At 41.4% G+C, this 20,104-nt stretch overlaps 1 protein-coding gene across 1 annotated transcript in view; it reads left to right on the top strand.

Moving 5' to 3' along the window:
• ACSL1 (acyl-CoA synthetase long-chain family member 1) overlaps positions 1 to 18,165 on the top strand; it is an 80,695-nt gene extending 62,530 nt beyond the window's left edge. The window contains exons 12-21 of the mRNA XM_018561285.1: positions 1,927 to 2,061; positions 2,142 to 2,276; positions 3,757 to 3,852; positions 4,752 to 4,824; positions 7,358 to 7,446; positions 7,531 to 7,647; positions 8,947 to 9,090; positions 9,169 to 9,270; positions 11,944 to 12,021; positions 18,115 to 18,165. Coding sequence (XP_018416787.1) covers positions 1,927 to 2,061; positions 2,142 to 2,276; positions 3,757 to 3,852; positions 4,752 to 4,824; positions 7,358 to 7,446; positions 7,531 to 7,647; positions 8,947 to 9,090; positions 9,169 to 9,270; positions 11,944 to 12,021; positions 18,115 to 18,165 — 1,020 coding nt within the window. The remainder of the gene's footprint in view (positions 1 to 1,926; positions 2,062 to 2,141; positions 2,277 to 3,756; positions 3,853 to 4,751; positions 4,825 to 7,357; positions 7,447 to 7,530; positions 7,648 to 8,946; positions 9,091 to 9,168; positions 9,271 to 11,943; positions 12,022 to 18,114) is intronic.
• The last annotated feature ends 1,939 nt before the right edge of the window (positions 18,166 to 20,104 follow it).

The following is a 20,104-nucleotide window of genomic DNA, read 5'->3' on the forward strand; positions in this document are numbered from 1 at the left end:
TGGTTGGATCCCCTAGCTCTCTTCTCCACGCTGGGAGGAGGGCACAGCAAGCAGTGGGCGGGTGCAATAGCCAGCCTGCTATTAGCTAATGCAAATTGAAATGGCCAATAGCAGGCTGGCTAGCTATTGCACCAGCCCACTACCTGCTGTATTTACATTCTGCTGCCATCTGCAGAATCTTGCCACTGGCAGCCGTCATTCTCTGGATGAAGCTATTCAAGCGTCATGTGCTTACAATACAATAAAAGAAAAGAAAAATATTATAATTGGTGGGGAAAAAAGTAATTTTATGTTTGGTGATGGCCAATACCTTATAAAAGACATCAGCATAAACTAATCTATCTGACTTTATACAGACTGCTGTGAGTCTCTTTCCAACTACAACACAGGCCAGGTTTGGGCTGGGTCACTTATGCAACTTTTAGCATCATTAAAAAAAAAAGTGCTTCTGTGACATCACATGTATTCATAAAAACTGAACCTGTATTACAAGCGTGCAAATCAAATGTGTTTGGAACGAAATGTTTTAGCTGCAGTAAAATCTCCTTTTTTTTCTGACCTTTTTGGTTTTAGCCTAATGCTGTCAGAAGGTAAAGCCCAAGTCTGTGCAAAATCCCCCTACCATCGCTGTAACCCATCCTGCCCAGTGTTTAGTTTTTCTTACCTGGTGAAGTAAATTTTACTCTGTAATTGGTCTTTAGGCAGTGGACCTACTTCCTCCTTTTTTTTTTTTTCTCACGATTTTATTAAGATATTGCTATATTTAGCTATACATTTTTTAATCTTGTGAATACTTCCTTATAAATGCTTCCTGCCTTAAATTATTTGCAAGCATTAATAATGTTTCAAAGGAAAGGTGTTTGCACATGTGTTCTTCCACCTTTGATTAGACTTGTCAGGTTTCCTCCCACGTAGCTTAGGCTGCATATACACTGACTATTCTCTTGTTGTTTGGATTAAATAATTAGACTGGATCAACCACGCTGTAATTCTGCAATTGAACAAACCGGTTTTATTTATGTTTTTGCCTCTGTGGCTTTTTCATCACTGAAGATCCTGGTTCCTCATGTTTGGGGTTGATTCCCTGTAGAAAAAGTGGACAAGGTGCAATACAGCATATTTTTTTTAGATGCAGTATTACACCCAGGGTGTGCCCAGGGTGGCACATCATTCTTTTTTTGTTGATCTTTCCACGGCATCTACACATAAGCTTTAAAAGGTGAACATGATGTCCTTTAAAAATATGTATTAGCAGGTGGCAAATAGCAGCAGTTCTTCACCAAGCTGGCTTACTGCTGTGCTCCTAATAGCCTGTATTGTGAATAGAACAGTTTAGCATGATATCACATTACACATTTAACCAAATGGACATAACTCCCTCCCTCACTTAGTAGACACAGACAAAATCTGGAAAAGTCAACTTAAAAGTAGTGCTGGGCTTCTTTTTTTTTTTTTAAACCACAGCATGCTCTGTAAACAGTGACTCATGGAAGCACTCTGTATTTTTTTATTTAAAGGTTTTTTCAGAAGCATCTAAATAATGGGAATATTCAAAATTGATGACTGTTAAGCTGGCCATACACCTTACAATTATCTGCAGATTTTCTGTGGTCAGATGGAAAAGGTGCAACAGATTCCTCCATGTACACTTAAAGGAGAACTATGGGGTTAAGTCTTTTCCCCATAGTTCTCTAACTGTGTGGATGGAGTAATCTCCACCTGGGCCAATCTGTTGCACTTTTTCCATCTGACCACAGAAAATCTACAGATAATTGTAAGGTGTATGGCCAGCTATAGATGACCTGTTTTTAACTTAAATTGATCCTTTTAGAAACCCCACATTTTTCTGTTAGTATATCAGTAGATGTAAATCAGATGTGTATAAATGTAAAGACCCATCATTTTAAAATTCTTGATATGTTTTAGTGTGTGGTTCTCTGTCATGGGGCTCGAATAGGCTTTTTCCAAGGAGACATCAGACTGCTAATGGATGACTTGAAAGTTCTGCAGCCCACTATTTTCCCAGTGGTGCCTCGTTTGTTGAACAGGATGTTTGATCGGGTAAGCCACCTTTCTGTGCTTACAAGGGAGTGTAAAACTGTTGTTTCTGATGTGATTATAACTGATGTTTTCATCTCCAGATATTTGGACAGGCAAACACTGCATTGAAGCGTTGGCTGTTAGAATTTGCTTCAAAGAGAAAAGAGGCCGAGCTGCGCAGCGGAATTATCCGAAAGGATAGCCTGTGGGACAAACTCATATTTCAGAAAGTTCAGGTATACGTTTAGTCCTCATCTACACATTATTATTATAATACAGGATTTATATAGCGCCAACAGTTTGCGCAGCACTTTACAATGTAAAGAAGACATTACAGATACAATACAGTTCAAGACAAGATGGTCAGGAGGGCCCTGCCTGTGAGGGCAAGTGATACAAAAGGTGGTAGCTGTATGAAAATGAGTTGTTTGAGAAAGTAATAGTCTAGCGGTTAGGTTGAGGAGGGATAGGCTTCCCTGAAGAGATGGGTATTCAGGGAATGCCTAAAGGCAGACAGAAGGAGATAGCTGAACATGTTGGGGTAGGGAGTTCCACAGGATGGGAGAGACTCTACAGAAGTCCTGGAAGCAAGCATGAAAGGAGTTGATGAGGGAGCTAGAGGGCAAGAGGTCTTGGGAGGCGAAGACTGTTAGGGTGTTACTTTGAGACGAGGTTGGAGATATACCCCTGGGGGTGGCGTTGTATAATCCCCTATACAGCAAATCCAGACTGGCAGAGGGATGGGCATGGAAGCAATCGGGTATTGTGCATGTATATGTGCTGGCGGGGAACACTGACAGGTGAAGAATGCAGTGTGAATGAAGGGGTGAGCTACTGCTGTTCTTTCCAATTTTGCAGATAAAACGTCTCCCATAAGTTTACCTACTTATTATTAATATCGCAGCACCACCCCTTGTCCAGTCAGAGGATGCCTAGCATTCATTAAAGGAGAATTATGGGGAGAGTGAAACACTCATCCCCATAAATCAAGCTGACCTGTGACGCTGAAGCTGTCACTGGTCGGTTCTATTGATGCGGAAGTCAGTGAACACATACCGCTTATCGCTGACTTCCAAATCTTTTCCCTACAGAGAGCGGTGACTGTTAGTCATTGCTCCCCGCAGGGATTCCCCCCTCTGTTTCTCTAGCGCTGACTGGAGGAATGGACAGAGTAGGGGGGCGGAGAGGCAGAGCCAGCTGTCAATCAGCCAGGAAGGTGGATCTCGACAGTATTGTCTGGATCTGTCCCGGCTATGGCTCTGCGCTCTTAGCATATAGCGGGCATACTGAGTTTTGGGTCACCAGAGTATATTCGGTTATGTCCTCCTGAAGAGCACTATGGCCAAAAAAGGTTTGCCCATAGTTCTTCTGAGGCAAATGCTAGAACCCTTGAATGGCTGCTATGGCCAAATGGCTCATTACACACATCTTCAATTGCTGTTCTGTATTTCCACTAATAAAATGTGGGGGGGGGAAGTCTCTACCCCATCCCATCCGATTACTACACATTGTTGTGTATACACAAAAACACACGGATGGGAGGGGCATGTTTTTTTTATTTCCAAGTTGTTGAAATGCTAATGTTAAAAGTTCTATGTTTGTGCAGTTTAATATATTATAGTGATGAGAGGTCAATTACATTCTCCGACTACTGCAATGCACTTTGTGTGTTTTTTTTTCTTGCATACAAACACTAATTCTTGTCTTGATTTGTAGGAAAGTCTTGGTGGAAATGTACGACTTATGATTACTGGAGCTGCTCCTGTTTCTCCTACTGTGTTAACGTTCTTGCGGGCAGCTCTGGGTTGCCAGGTTGGTACAAGTCAATTTTTAAATATGTCGAGTCTGCATAATAAATACTGCTGGTCATTGTGCTTTCTCACTTTAGTTTAGCCTGGATATGAGCAGAATGTCATTGTGAGCATCTGCTAATGCTAATGGTTTGAGCTGCTCTGCTGGACCTGCTGTTTAGTATTACATTCATTATATTATTTATGAGGAGTGGGTGCACCTTTTTTTTACTAGTTAAATAGATTTCCTGCTTTTTTTTTCTGAGAGATATTACATTCAACGATAAATCTCCAAATAAAGACTGAAGTAGTGTTCTCTCACTCTCACTCTCATAAAATTGTATTTGGCTGATTTAAGTTACCAGATAAAACCCATTTAATGACTAATCTGTTCCCTTTTAAAAAGTAATTGAAACAACAAGGTGTATGAGCCTACTCTGATATTGTCTGTAGTATCACACTGGATAAAAGTGAAACCCTTATTAATGAAGTCCTGTGTAAATGTAACAAATTCATGCACAGCGATTTAATTGCTTGAAAGTACCACCCAATTCATAATAGTTACTTGCTTATGTCATTCTAAAACACCTGTAGCCTGCTCTGCAAAAGTTTAAAAACCCCAATTATTTTTTAACCAAAGTACATATTTTGGGGTCCAAAACCGGTGAATCCAGTGTAGGGTGTGTGTAACTAATTGCTAATAAAGAAAACCTGTACTTAAGGGAGTATGTAGTTTGCAATTGGTGAGCCTTACCTAAACTGTTAGTTGCATGGCTGTGATGCTGACACAGAAGAGCCCAGGTCCGTGGTATTTTTAGAAGGCGGCTGCAGTGGCATCCTACATGTTTTGGGCTCAGTTTTTTCTTTTTAAACAATTGACGATTGTAATACGTTGATGTTTTGTGTTCTTTCCTAACCTAGTTCTATGAAGGATACGGACAGACTGAATGCACTGCTGGCTGTTCACTTACTATTCCCGGAGACTGGACAGCAGGTGGGAACACTTTGTTTAATTTAGAAATACATTTATCTTGTATATAAAGGTATTTTCGAAATCGACTCGGCCACACAGGCTTTGTATTTTATTAGGGATGCGCCGATACCGGGTTTTTTTTTTTTGTCATAAAGTACGAGTAACGATTTTATTAATTTTTTCCGGTACTAGCCAATACTGATAGCGAAAGTTCCATTAAGGAAGCTGGGCAGCGTGTAATAACTCGCCACCTGGCTTCCTGATTTGCCGGCTCCATGCTCCATCACCAGGTGACGAGAAAGCACGGAGCCAGCTTTCTGGCCAATCAGGAAGCCGGACAGTGAGTCATTACACACCTTTCAGCTTCCTAATTGACCGGGAAGCCGGCTCCATGCTCCTTTTGTCACCAAGTGACGAGGGAGCATGGAACTGGCTTTCTGGCCAAGCCCGGGGGCGGGTAATGACTCGCCGCCCGGCTTCCTGATTGGCCGGAAAGCATGCTCCCTGCTGACGAGGAGGACTCGGGAAGCCAGGCAGCATGTAATGACTCGCTGCCTGGCTTCCTGATACCGGAAGTTCGACCAAATACTCTGTATCGGTACCAATACTAGTCTTCGGTGCATCCCTAGTACATATTTAATAATGTCTCCTGGAATAGGAATTATCTTTGCTTTTAACCTTATTTGGATCTTTTAAGGTAAGAAAATAAAAAGATGCAAGGATTATTCATATTCCAGGAGATATTATTCAGAAATGCAAAGCCTGTGTGGTTAAATATACAAAGAGTAGCTAGTAGTAGTAAGCCACATTCAACTGGATTTGTCCTGTAACATTGAAACCGTTTTGTAGATTATGAAAGCCATTTGTTATGTTCTACTGTGTGTTAGGAAGATACCCCAGCATTTGTATCCACACAGGTAGCACTGACACCTTTCAGTCAACATAGAATATGTCAAGGCAGATCTCCAAAAACAGGAAGAACTAAAGCACTGAGAAGTGGCTTGGAGAAGCTATGAAAGTCTTCAACACAGAACAAGCCCAGTTAAATGTGATTTAAATACAGCTAGCTATACCATGACCTGGATAAATGAGAATCTTCACCGGCATATCCAAAGAGTACAAAATCTCATTACATTTTGTATACTTACTATAATGAATTCAGTGCATTTCACATTCTTTATGAGAAAGTAACAAAGTAGGGAATGTATACTTTTCATGCCCTCTATAGTGGGACTACAATTTAAAATATAAGCTGAAGCATTTTAAATTCTAGGAGAGACTTTTGAAAGCAAGTTCACAGATGAGAACATTTCAGTTATTTTTCACCTATTCTACTCTTGTGAAGAATGTCGAGCCCTCATTAGCTGAACAATGCACACATGATTGCAGTGTATTGCCTTATTAAATGTAAGCCTTAAGGTGCCCATACACTGTACGAGAATCGCGGGAAATCCCGCAAGAATCGTACAATGTATGGAAGGCGTGCGACCGTTTCTACTGTACGGTCGCATGTCTTCCGTCGAACAGGCCTGCTTGCCCCCCTCACTGCGGTCATCGGAAGCCCGCCCCTCAGCTGGGCGGTCTTTCGATGATTGCAAGTACGATCTGCCCGTCCAAGATGGGCAGATCGTACGAGCTTTCAATAAGCTTACGACCATCGCAAGACAAAAGTCTTGCGATGGTCGTAAGGTGTATGGGCACCTTAATGCTGGGCACACACCTTACAACCATCGCAAGACTTTTGTCTTGCGATGTTTGTACGGTAATTAAAAAAACGTACGATCTGCCTATCTTGGACAGGCAGATCGTACTTGCGATGATTGCAAGCCGCGCCCCCTTAGGGGCGGGCTTCCGATGAGAGCAATGCTGAACGGGCGCACACCGGCATGTCCGGCTTTTATCTTAAAGGAGAACTATGGGGGTCAGTGTTTTTCCCCATAGTTCTCCATATGTAGTGTCATGTTATCTCAAGCAAAATAGCATAATTCAAGAAATGGAGACATGTTACCATGACCTCGTGATGCGCATTCTGCTCCTTTGTCCAATCAGCCATCTAATGTGGACCCGGCATTTTCACCTAAAGAAAAACTGATTCTAGATTCTGACATGGAACAAGCATGCAGGAAGTAAAGCTGGAGTGCTTGTTCCAGTTATTTAAAATATTGTATCATCATAACACCCAGGCAATTAGAATTTTCAGAAGGATGGGTCAGCAATGGTAGTCTCTATTTTTTCAGTAAAGGTTTTCTTAGAGGAAAGCCTTACCTGTTTTGGATCACATGACTGGCTTTACAGAATTAGATTCCTTGCCGTTAAATCAGCTTCAATATGTGCAGTTAGGCGTTTTCCTAGTTCAGTTTTACTTTTTTCATTAAAGAAAGTGTAAGCTTTAATATTTCTCCTTTCTAATGTCTCGATATTATCATTTTAAGATGTTATCCTAACAATGTATAGCTCTACCTTTTATGTAAGCAGTCCTTCTGTTTTTAGTCCTTTATCCAATGTTAAATGCAATCTGTATGCATTTTGATTTGAGTACCTTCTTCCATAACAGGTCATGTGGGTGCCCCTATGCCCTGCAATTATGTAAAGCTGGTGGATGTTGAAGACATGAATTATTTTGCCTCTAAGGGAGAAGGCGAGGTGGGTGCAAAGCAAAATATTTGTACTCTGACAATCTTCTGAGAAGCAGACTGAAGTAGTACAAACTTAACGTTTGTCTTTCAGGTTTGTGTCAAGGGAGCAAATGTTTTTCAAGGATACTTGAAGGATGACGAAAAAACTGCTGAAGCTTTAGACGAAGATGGCTGGCTGCACACAGGAGATGTTGGCAAATGGTTACCTGTAAGTACTGTGCCAGCCAGTAGGTTAATTAATGAGTTACTTGAGTGTTCTTTGTCAGGGTAATATAACTCCAGATAGATGTTTATAATTGGATTTTTCCATTCTCGTGGAATAGAGACTTTTTGACACCGATGTATGATACACAGTGGGGCCTATTTCATAACTGTGTTTTGCTGAACTTATCCTGGATAGATAATTTTATTAAAAACCATATAGAAGGATAATAGCAGCACAAAACCTAGGATTGTTTTTTTTTTTACGTCCAGTTCATTAAGCACCCCTTGTGTATGGAACCTTTTCACCTATACCTAAAATGTAGACCTTTTATTACCTGCATTGTCTATATACGTGAAACATTTGTAAGCCTTTGTGTTTTCAGATTTCTAAAAACACACTTAGATTCGTTTTATATCTGCCCTTAGTTGGTGTGGAAATACCTACAAGAGCAGTAGCATCTCCATTTTCTGACTCTGTGGTCACAAATTAAAATGTTTAGATAAGTAAGTAAATACTAATATATAAATAGTGATAAGCAATGCTGGATATTCTCATCTGATCACTATTGTTTGCTCCAGAGAGCAGCTTGTGCTGTGGATTTCTGGGTGTACTCTGTCCTTCCTGCTACATACCTTTTTACAAATGCAAATGTTATGGGGATCTGAGTTTGTATAGTTACATATTATTTGAGGTTGAATAAAGACATATGTCCATCAAGTCAAACCTATTGTGTGTGTGTGTGTGTGTGTGTGTGTGTGTGTGTGTATGGTCCTATTGATGTTGATTATGTACAGTATAGATCCTTGTGTGTTCTCAATCCTAAGAGTACCTGTTAGGTACTGGTTATGTGACTATCTGTTAAAAAAAAAAAAAATCCTATATGCTGGTTTCTCTTCAGATTGAATAAATCTTCTGCCTCTTACTAACAATTTTCTTGCAGAGAAACAACTAAGTTTCAAGTAATTTTTTGAGGACTGCCAAAAACTGGTCTAAATAAAAATGCTCATGATTATATTGTGCCTGTATGTCAAGCTGTTGCCCAATGCTAGTTTTACACATTAGCTCTGCTCTGTAGATGTGAATGTCAAGTGGGGGAGTGGTTTTTCCTAGTGTAGTGTGTGGCATCTTAAAGTTGAATTAGCTGGCCAATAGAACTCCCTTCCAAAATACTTGCTGCTGGGAAACCAATGGAATTGTGGCATAGGTAATGCAGCTACAAATATAAGTTGACATTGTTTTCTAATATGAATAAATGTACTCATCCCAAAAACTAATGTCATTTTTGTTTCCTTGTTTTTGTAGAATGGTACATTAAAGATTATAGATCGCAAGAAACATATATTTAAGTTGGCCCAAGGTGAATACATTGCACCAGAAAAAATTGAGAATATATACACAAGATGTGAGCCACTGGTACAGGTGTTTGTTTATGGAGAAAGCTTACAGGTAATAACATATATACTATGGTGAAAACTGGTAGGACATAAAAGAAGTGCATAGTAATATGTCTGTCCCTGTTTTCAGGCTTTCCTTGTTGCCGTTGTGGTGCCAGATCCTGACAGTGCAGTCAGCTGGGCCAAAAAGAGGAAGCTGGGAGGAACTTATGAAGACCTGTGCAAGAATAAGGTAGGTATATGGTGAACTTGACTCCTAGGGTCATTATAGTCCAGTTATTTTTACTTTTAACCACTTGCTGTCCGCCCGTTGTAAAAGAAAAAAAAAAACGGACGGCAAGCTCCCATCAGCAGGGTGCCGTAAATATATGGCTTTTTTTCTTCTGCTTGCGAGCGCCTGAGTAGAAAAAAAACCCGACAAAATGTTAACGGCCGTTACACATAAGCGATCAGTGGCTCTATAGCCGTCCAATCGCGTGTATGTGCTGCCCTGCTCTGTGCTTCTGCAGCGCTGCTCCCCCCGCCCTTACCCTCCATCCCAGGCTCCACTGTCCCCTCTGCGAGCCTGGGACCGGCTCGAGCGGGTGCCAGCAGGAGGCTGGGAGGGGGATGAGCATTTCCTCCTTGCTGATCTCCCTTTGACGTCTCAATGCAAAAGTGATGTGTATTACTTTCAGCTGTCATTCCTCTGGTTGCTATAGCCAGAGAAGAAGCTGGTGAAGCAGATCTCTTCTTTGGGGTCCCCAGGTGACTTTAGGGGTCTTGGAGACCTCTAATGTCTCCATAAAGAGGACCTGTCAGTGTGCCTGTGCTATCACATAGGGGGATTGTTATCCCCTATGTGATAGCAAATAACATTAAGTGTAAAAAAAACAAGTCGCATATAGAAATGTAAATAACCCCCCACAAATTAAGTCCCCCACCCCACGTATACGCACATATAAACGTAAAAATGTGTTGGGTGCGCCAATGTGCAAAAACGACAATTGCGCTGCTCATGTTGCATATAACCGCAAATGTCGGAGTGAGAGCAATAATTTTAGGGCAGTTGATCACTGATAACACTAAACTGATGAGCGATAAGAGCTTTTAAAGTGTCTTCTATGCCCATTGTTTTTTTTGGATTCGTGGGCGCACGCAATTTTAAGGCTTGACATATTTGGTGTCTATTTACCCGACGTGACCCCGTCCTTTTATTTTTATATTTTGCCAAAAAATTTGGTAATAATAAATGTTTTATAACTTTGGGGAAACTTGGTTTTTTTTTTATTTTTTTCCCAAAAAAATGTTTTCGATTTAATTTTTCCTTTTAATATAGTAAAAAATGAAACCCCCCCCCCAGTGGTGATTAAATACCACCAAAAGAAAGCTCTGTGTCCCCAAAAAATGGTATAAAATTAATTTCAGTACAGCGTTGCAGGACGGAATAAATGTCAGTCAAAGTAACACAGTGCTGAATACTGAAAAATGGCCTGGCCATGAAGGGGGTGTAACGCTCTGGTCTTTAAGTGGTTAAAGAAAAACTTTAGACCTTTGTCAGGCTTTGGAAGAAAAATATTTTATGTTTTTCGGCCTATGAGAGAATTAAGACTTGTTATGAGAAAAGTATGGGGGTTGCTGTTGCTGGCCTTCTGAAACTGCTGGTTGCCTTCTTTCTCTGTCTAGGAAGCTAATGAAGTTAAAGCTGAACAGCATTCATGTACTGCCACAGTGAACCGGAAAACACTGCACTGTCAGCCTCTGCAATGCTTTTATAACAGGCTGTTTTCAATGGTCGGGTTCTGGGTTATCTTACTCATCCTGGCTTAACTGCTAACAGTCGCTGGTCTAAAACAAACATGCAGTTAGTGGAGTCTGAAGTGTGAACTCCTGGCCTGCATACTTGATTCAGGCCGGTGACTTACTAGGTAGTGAAACCAGGATCAGGATATATCTGTAAAAAATAAGTCAAAGCAACTGGACTTGCTGTACTTTTCTTGAAGACGTTTCACTGGTCGTCCAACCAGCTTTCTCAATTCAGAATGTCTGAGTGAGTGTTTTGAATTGAGAAAGCTGGTTGGATGACCAGTGAAACGTCTTCAAGAAAAGTACAGCAAGTCCAGTTGCTTTGACTTATTTTTTACAGATATACCATGACCTGGATGAATGAGAACCTTCATAGACTGGATCAGGATAGCAGTCATGGAGCCTGCACCTTGGAAAATATGTCCGCAGTCTCACTTCTCATATTCATATCCTGCATTTGTTTTTATGATTTAAACCATTGTTTGATATTGTTTCCACTGCTTTGTGTTGCTTACACAAATTAGCTATGAAACACATTGGGGCTGACCTGTAATAGTTGTGGCAAAGGCAGCTCAAACAAAAGTAGTGCTCTGCTGATTGCAATAAGTCAGATTTGCATCTGCAATTATGTCCAACGGTGGCTTTTCCTCTCATCCTGCCAACCTGAATAGATTTTCAGACTATTACATATGCCTGCCTGTATCCAAGTTAAAAATAAATCGCTCCATATTATTTTTCCTGGCAGTATGTATGTGATCGGTCACATGTATGCGAATGTGCAACTATGTAAACGATACGTAAACTTGTCGGCACAATATAACATACCAATAATAAATAATATTTTAGAATACAGGTCAATGTTCATCCTTTATAATGGGGAAATGCCCTTTTTTATTTTTTACAAACAAAGATGTTGTGTGTACATTATTGTTATATAATGAGGCTTACTGTTGCTATAAACCCATTACCAAATTAGACAAAATGAATAATAAAGTATTACTTTAAAATGAATTATACGTGGAAGATGTTGTATTAGAAAAAGGAGACCCTACATTTCACGAGTCCTTTACATTTCTGAAGGAATCACTCCTAGACCTCTGAACATTTTTCTGTTTTCTAGGACTTTAAAAATGCCATTTTAGAAGATTTATTGAAACTTGGGAAAGAAGCTGGATTAAAGACATTTGAACAAGTGAGTGTACTCTGTTGGTGTCGACTCTTGCAGTGTGCTATATGCCTCTTTTCACTTGCCTCTTCAAGTGGAGATACAGCGGCTACAGTGTTAAACTTGTTTTTATCATTTCAAGCTTGTAGGCTGCTATCACTATCCTGGATTTACTGCCTTATGAATCACCAATGCATGCAGGAGGAATTAACCCAAAACTTGGGTTAAACTCACGTGACCACAAAGCTGCAGCTCATTCCTCTCTGTGGCTGGTGGGCATGAAGTCGTCTCCCATCTGGCTAGGCTCAGAGCTATGGGTGCTAGCAGGGTAAGGTCACAGCTGTAGGATATTCAGCACTGTAGTTGGGACTTCACAGTGCACAAATCGGCTTTCTGGTCACGTGACAGCATAGAAAAAAACCCAAACCGATTTATTGTAAGAATGTCAGCAGAGAGGATCTGAGCAAAGGGGAATTATCATTTAACAGGTAAGTTATTATGTAGCTTTTCTCCTTTTCACTCACCTCATAGTTCTAGCCGGCCTGTGACAATGAGACTGTCACAGGTCGGCTCAGTAGATCGGGAAGTGAGCGAAAACATACCGGCGTTCGCTCACTTCTTGATCCTGTCACGGCTCTCTGCCGTGATGGGGGAGGGGCTGGATTCCCCGCTCCGATCCTCCAGCGCTGACTGGAGGAACGGATGGGGTAGGGGGCCGGTACAGCTGGCTCTGCCTTTAGATACGCAGAGCTAGGTGGATCATGACATAATTGTCAGGATCCGCTACAGCTGCGGCGTCTCAGTATACCGCGAGCTACAGCTATACTGAGCTTAAGGTGACGGGAGGATGCTAGTTTGTGTCCTCCCGTTACCCTAAGGAGAACTATGGGGAAAAACACTGGCCCCATAGTTCTCCTTTTTAAGGTTGAAAGTTGTTAAGCTGAGACCACCCTTTGATTTGAACATCTTTAGTGAGCCCAGCAGTGAAACCTTCTATTTAGCGTGAGTTACCTCCCCCAGGCTGTGTATTACTTTCTCTGCTGCAATCTCCATAATGTAGCATAATTGAGAAAGCCAACAAGGAGAGTGAGACACTTTCTAAAAGTATGTCCAAAATTAGAGACTGGAATGGTTGGAACCTATATCTGGTTTGTATTGCTGTCTGTGAGATTCCTTTATTTGGTATATAAAGAAAGCAATAAAAGATGCAAACTAGAAATACGGACGGCTAAAATAGAGTGCGAAAGACATATTGCCATAGATGGTAAAAAAAAATTTTTTTTTTTTTTTACTAATATATAAACAGTAAAAAGGTAAGAAAGGAGCAGATAAGGTCATTGTCATTGGTAGAGGTAATGTAAAAGCTAAAATTTTGCAGAACAGGAGGGGAAATCAGTTTTTCACAAAAACCATGGGAGATACTGTTCTTGGTGAAAACGGTCTCTCTGGTTTCTCAATGCCTGTTATGTCTCTGGAACAGAAAAAGAAATGTGAAAAAGACCAGGGTTTTTGTTTCAACATTCCCTACTCTACTAAAAAAAACTTAACGGCTTCCACAATGTCTGCTGTACCTGTTGCTCTTGAGGCTAGCATATACAAGATAAAGCTTGTGTGAACTGGACGTTAATGTAAAACATCAGTTTTGGTTCTATAAAGAAATGTCTTTTTGGACCTTTTTATATATTGCAAGAATTTAAGCCAACAATACTGCAGATTCCTCGCACTTTTTTTCTTTCTGGAGATATAAAGGTAACCAAGGCAGCACGTTTTATAAAAGTTCTAACAAATTATCATCACCGGAAAAAGCATCAGCCTGGGCATCTCTTTAGTATGAAACTCTTAAGTATCATGCCATGATGGATTGTGTAGCCATTATCATTCTGTTCTTCTTTTTCTAATTCCTTCTGTAACTCTTTTTTTTTTTTTTTTTTTTTTTTTTTTATGCAGATAATTGTAAGGTATATGGACAGCTTAAGAAGAAGGTGGCTCGGAAAATCTGGTGATTATAACTTTTTTTTTTACCTAGACAAAAATGAGCAGTTAACCCTTGCAGTGTGGGGGTAGCCCCACTGCAACAGGTCATCAAAAAACTCCTGGAGTTCTTTTTAAAGCTGAACCCTGGCCAATCGGTAAAATGCACAGTTGAAATACATAACGGAGTGGTTTTACCTGGCCAAGGAATTGCATTTTTGTACACCCAGTTCTGCGATTTACAAAGCCGTACCACACAGTAGAGCCAGCTTGATGCCTTATCTTTTCTCTGCTGCATTCAGACCATTTAGCTAGGTTACCTCCATGCCAAAGTGTATGATTGAAAAGCGACAAAGCAGCTACAATCCGATTGGGTCAACTCTCTGGTCTCGTCTCCCCTCGCTATGCTCTTTGTCAATAATTGGTGCACGGACACCATTTTGGCTCAGATTCTACCACTTCTTTTCTCTGAGTGCTGCTTTACAGAAGGTGGAAATAGGCTGAAACAAGTCAGATTGAGGCATTTATACAAGTTGCATTTTAAAATGCAGATCTAGTTAAATATCTTGCAGCCACTGGTGATTTTGTTTTTAATATCTGGAGCTTAGCTTCAATTAAGTTGGTTGTATTTAATTAAAATCAAAATAATGAAAACATCAGACCCTGGTTTACATGCTGCGCCAGGGCAAGGGGAGTTTATCTATGCCCCTATTCACTTGTCTTTAATACTCTGTCTATAGGACTCACCTGTGTGAAAAAGTTCTGATGGATGCATGACTCATGTGGGTTGATTTTACTAAAGACAAATTGGCTGTTCAGTTTGAAAGGGAAATTACCCTTCCCTTTTGGCTGGGTTCACACCTAGGCGTACAGAATGTGCGCGTTGCCCCGCCGCGTGTTTTTATTTTGCGGTAAAAGAAACGTGCGTTTCCGAGGGCTATCCGGCTGTATCCCAATGGATACGATTTTTAGGGCGTCACTGTTGTCCTCGTGGCCCCGGATTGGCCTCGGGGGGCGTGGTACGCGGACGAGGTCCAGCTGGTGGTGGACGCCCCGTGGCGTCTGCCTCTGCAAGGGAGAGAAAATAGGATTTTTGTACTCACCGTAAAATCCTTTTCTCTCCGTTCATTGAAGGACACAGGCCCCGCCCTCTTTATGGGGTGTACACTCCTAACTGCTTGTTACTAAACTGGAGACTTGTCAGCAGGTGGGGGGTTTGGCCACCGCAGGGGCCGCCCCTAGGCTGTAATTGGTCTTTAGTTTTGTGCCTAGCGTCCTTCTCCTGCAGGTGGCGATATTACCCTACCATTCAGGATCTACGATCTGTTTGCCTGTGTCCTTCAATGAACGGAGAGAAAAGGATTTTACGGTGAGTACAAAAATCCTATTTTTTCAGGTCAGCCGCCCACCTTCTGCAGCCATAATGAGGAGGCCTTAGTCTCCCTGTTTCTGGGTTCATTACAATCATATATTAGAGGCCCCTGATAGAACAAGTAAGTTCTACTGTCAAGTTTAATCACTAAAATCAATCCAATTTGACAACAGCTCTGTTCAATAAAAAGTTATTCCTTTTACCTATACTGACACTATTGTAACATTGCAGTTATTGTAACTTTTACAAAGTGCATGCAGCTCTCAAGTTAGTGTCCCCATTTACAGCTATCCTGGCTGGGGCCACTCAAAGGAATATACTAATCTGAAGCAAACTGTAATGTCAAATGTGTTCAGCATCACCAGAAAAGGTGGAATCCAAGCCAACATTTTGTACTGAAACATTTGGATTAAAGTATATCAAGTGCACTGCACTCCCCACACTTCTACTGAAAATATCCTCAATATTGTGCCAAAGTGTCAATGTGCAATACTGTCACCAGAATCTCCAAATTTAGATGCAAATACATCAAACCATTTGCAAAAAAGTCCATTCCTTAAGAAAAGTGATAATAAAAAAACAATCTGATATATAAAGTTCCGATAAAAATGTATTTAGAAAATACACCACAGATTCTTATTCAAAAGGTGCGCCCAATCGGTGCTCAATCATCATTCTGAAATAATTTGCTGTCTCTTGTGTTCACGGTAGAGGTCCATCTCTTAAGCTGCCCGTACACCTTACAATTATCTGCAGATTTTCTGTGGTCAGATGGAAAAGGTGCAACAGATTCCTCCATCTACACTTAACTGTGTGGATGGAGTAATCTCCACCTGGGCCAATCTGTTGCACTTTTTCCATCTGACCACAGAAAATCTGCAGTGTGTACAATATCCGTCACCGCTCTTCACACTGCACTCGCCAGACTCCAAAAGAGTTCATATGTGTAAGATGGTCGGCAGTGCTTTGTTACAAATCCCAGAGATGTGCAGCGATCCCGGGTCACAGCAGACAGTAATATGTATCCAGGGCCCAATTGGGATTTAATGTACCGCTCAGGAAGGAGATAGAAAACAAACATTAAGTAAAACCCTTTCTACATACTTTAATAAAAAACACATTTCTAACTTCTCACAAGTAGCGTTTCCATATATATATATATACAGGTGAAACTCGAATAATTAGAATATCGTGCAAAGTTCATTTATTTCACTAATATTCTTACACATCCTGGAGCTGTGGCAGAGGACGTGATGCAGCACTGTGATAGCAGGGACATGCCCACCGATGCGTTTCGTCATCAATTGACTTTCTCAAAGTGAGGTGATGGATATTGTACACACGGCGCTAAGATGGATTTATACTGTGAACACGAGACGGCTATTGATTTCAGAATGATGATTAATGAGCACTGAATGGGAACACCTTTCGAATAAGCATCTGTGGTGTATTTTCTAAAGACATTTTTTCGGTACCTTATATATCAGATTATTTTATTTTTTATATCACTTGTGTTTCTTAAGGAATAGACTTATCAACTAGTTTTATGTACTTTGCATCTAAATTTGGAGATAATGGTGACAGTATTGCACATTGACACTTTAGCACAGTATTGAGGATAATTTTGCTAGTTGTGGGGGGAGGTGAATGATACACATCATTAGAGCACTTGAAGCGATTTATTTGATTTACTTTGTTATAGTTTAGGAGCGCAGATTGATATGTGATTGTGACACTAACCTTAGGAGTTAAATCTTAAAAATGCATTCAGGTACATTTTTAAATATTAACAAAAATGTATCTTATTTGTGCATCACCCAGTTCTAGATCCTCAAATGATCTCTGAATTGATGCTGACACTGTCCTTCCTTCTGGAGGGTGACTACTTTTGTTCCCCATGGTCCCTGTGTGTGTCGTAAAGTAGCCACTGCTCCAAGCTCACTCCCATGATGGACTACAATCTCACGTTATATTGAGACTATAGTCCATCATGGAAGTGAGTTTGGAGAGGTGACTACTTTACAACACACACAAGGACCATGCTGAACAAAAGTAGTCACCCTCCAGAAGGAAGGACAGTGTCAGCACCAATTGAGAGATGATTTGAGGATCTACAGCCGAGTGACACACAAATAAGATAGATTTTTGTTAATAGTTATGTTACCTTTTAAGATTAAACTCCTGAGGTTAGTGTCCCTTTAATCCAAAGGTTTCAGCAGAAAATGTTGGCTTGAATTCCCTCACACATCTGACATTACAATTTTGTTCAATTTAGTATACCAAGAATTAACTTGGTATACCTGAGTTTAGTATCACTTTAATATATCTACAACAGGTTTTAGAGGATGCGTGGGTGCCTAAGCACTGTTTCTAAAGCAAACCTGTACAAGGGGAATATAAAGGTTACCACAGATAACCCCCTTCTGAAAATAAGAATTGCCTGGCATTCTCTTGCGTCAATAGTTCCCGAGACACTGACCTGTAACAAACAGTCTCAGGAATATAGTCAGACGGAAGTGTTTTTCTTCTACATACTTGTTTAGTGCTGGTGGCCTGAATAGGTAGTGTGGGTTAAAGAAGAACGCAAAGATTTTAAAAAAATTAACCCTTGCAGTGGGGCTTGGGGGTCCCTCTTTTTAGTTTTTCAACGGATGGTAACGCAAGGGCAACGAAAAATGAATTGGTGTGAATGAGACATTTCACACTGGTGGTGTGTTGCGTTGCAATGCTGTCCGTTACGCTAAAAAAAAGGTAAAGCATGCTCTTTTTTTTTTTTCCCCCAGTGCAATGCAATGCTGCAAAAACATGCTAACACAACGCCTCGCAAGCTTTAGTGGAATATGTACACACTGGACATTTCACATAAAGCTTGACCAAAAAAGAAAAAAAAAAACCCCGAAAGCCTAAAAAAAATAAAAAATCATAGCACAGAAATCAGAAGGTACAATCGCAAAGCAACATTGTGTTGAGATTTTGATGTGAATGGGCCCTAATGTGAGGGACATTATATTTAGACATTCATTAATGCTTCACTCATCAAAATAAAACATGCCACTGACATCACTGTGCATGTCTGTTGATTCTGAATCTGTCTAATTTCCAGTGCTATTTCTGTTGCAGACCTGTGCCACACTTTGAGTTGGCTGTCCAAGGCTGCAGGTGCAACGAACATAAAAGTGTCACAAAGACTTTGCTGACCAACAAGCATCTGTATTTGATTCTAACTTTGTCACTAATTTGCTTTATACATATCCCTCAGTGTGTGGGAGAGAGAAGTGCCAGAGAATCCACTGCAAACAGCTACACAGGAGCTTCGAGAAAACAGGAGCAGGGATGCAAAATGTTTAGGGCTGTGGACCGTAAACACATAGACCTGTTCACATATGTGCCCTTTGGCAATGTATGTGAAATCACAGTATGTCTGTGCACTGTGGTGCCATTAATTGTAATTAGGGATGCACCGATACCGTTTTTTCGGTATCGAGTACAATTGCCGATAGTTTTTTCCCCGGTACTTACCCCAGTCCCATTAAGGAAGCCGGGCAGCGTGTAATGACTCGCCCCCGGCTTCCCGATTAGCCAGGAAGCCGTCTCTATGCTCTCTCGTCATCAGGTGATGAGAAAGCATGGAGCTGGCTTTCTGGCCAATCAGGAAGCCAGGGGTGGGTAATGATTCATTTGCCTGGCTTCCTGATTAGCCAGCTTCCCGATTAGACAGCTTCCCGGGCGGCAATTCATTACATGGTGCCCGGCAAGTCGGCTCCATGCTACCTTGTCACTAGGTGATGAGGAAACATGGAGTCGGCTTTCTGGCCAATCAGGAAGCCAGCTCCATGCTCCCTGGTGACGAGGAAGCATGGAGCCCGGTCCCCGGCCAATCAGGAAGCAGGGCAGAGTGTAATGACTCGCTGCTCGGCTTCCTGATATCGGAAGTTACGGTATCAGGATAGGTATCAGGAGCATTTGGGCGAGTGCTAGTACTCGCCCAAATACTCGGTACCGTTACTGATACTAGTATCGGTACATCCCTAATTGTAATGATGGTTCAGGGGCCATGGGCAGGAATGCTACATATCCTTCATGGCACACTGGGTCAATCATTTGGCAGCTGGGAAGTTTGCAGGAAGGAGCGGGCACTGCTGGAGCTAGTGGTCCAGTCACCCGTATATCCTCCTCCCCCTCGGTGGCCTCATCCTCCCAAGTGCTAGCAATTCTTAAGCTCCAGGCCGAGAGGTGGCTGACACCACACCACCTTCAGCCAGCCAAGACTGTGCGTTTTAATGGAACTAATCTATTGGTTGCTCTTCGTCAGGGAAATTCACACTTCTCTAGGCTGGGCACACGTCCTCAGCTTTGTGGTGCAGCAGTTTATCACTAAATACCCTGGCTTCCAGGAGATCAACAAGGGTTTGTGGGCACTTCAGGCAGTCATAATTGCCCAAAGTTTGCTCTGCAAAAATGTAACGCCAAAATCAGCTGCCTGCCAACTGTCTAATCTGTGACAGACACCCCCATATGCAGATACCTGGCACAAGGAAGGCCTATGGGGAGCATTTAGGCACCGTTTGAGGATTTGACCAAAACAGTCGCAAACAGCAATTTGAACTCAATGTTTGCCTATAGCAAAGCAAAGTCCACTTACTTTTGATTGCTTTGCAGCAGCATTATACTGCTTCCCGTGCGCGACTTCCCCTGAGTTCTGTTCAGGGAGTGCGCACTTACACTGAGTGGCCAGATTATTATGATCACCTGACGTTTGTAGGCAATTTAGCT

Source organism: Nanorana parkeri, unplaced genomic scaffold (genome assembly GCF_000935625.1).
Source record: "Nanorana parkeri isolate BGI_ZX_2015 unplaced genomic scaffold, ASM93562v1 scaffold513, whole genome shotgun sequence".
Lineage (NCBI taxonomy): Eukaryota > Metazoa > Chordata > Amphibia > Anura > Dicroglossidae > Nanorana > Nanorana parkeri.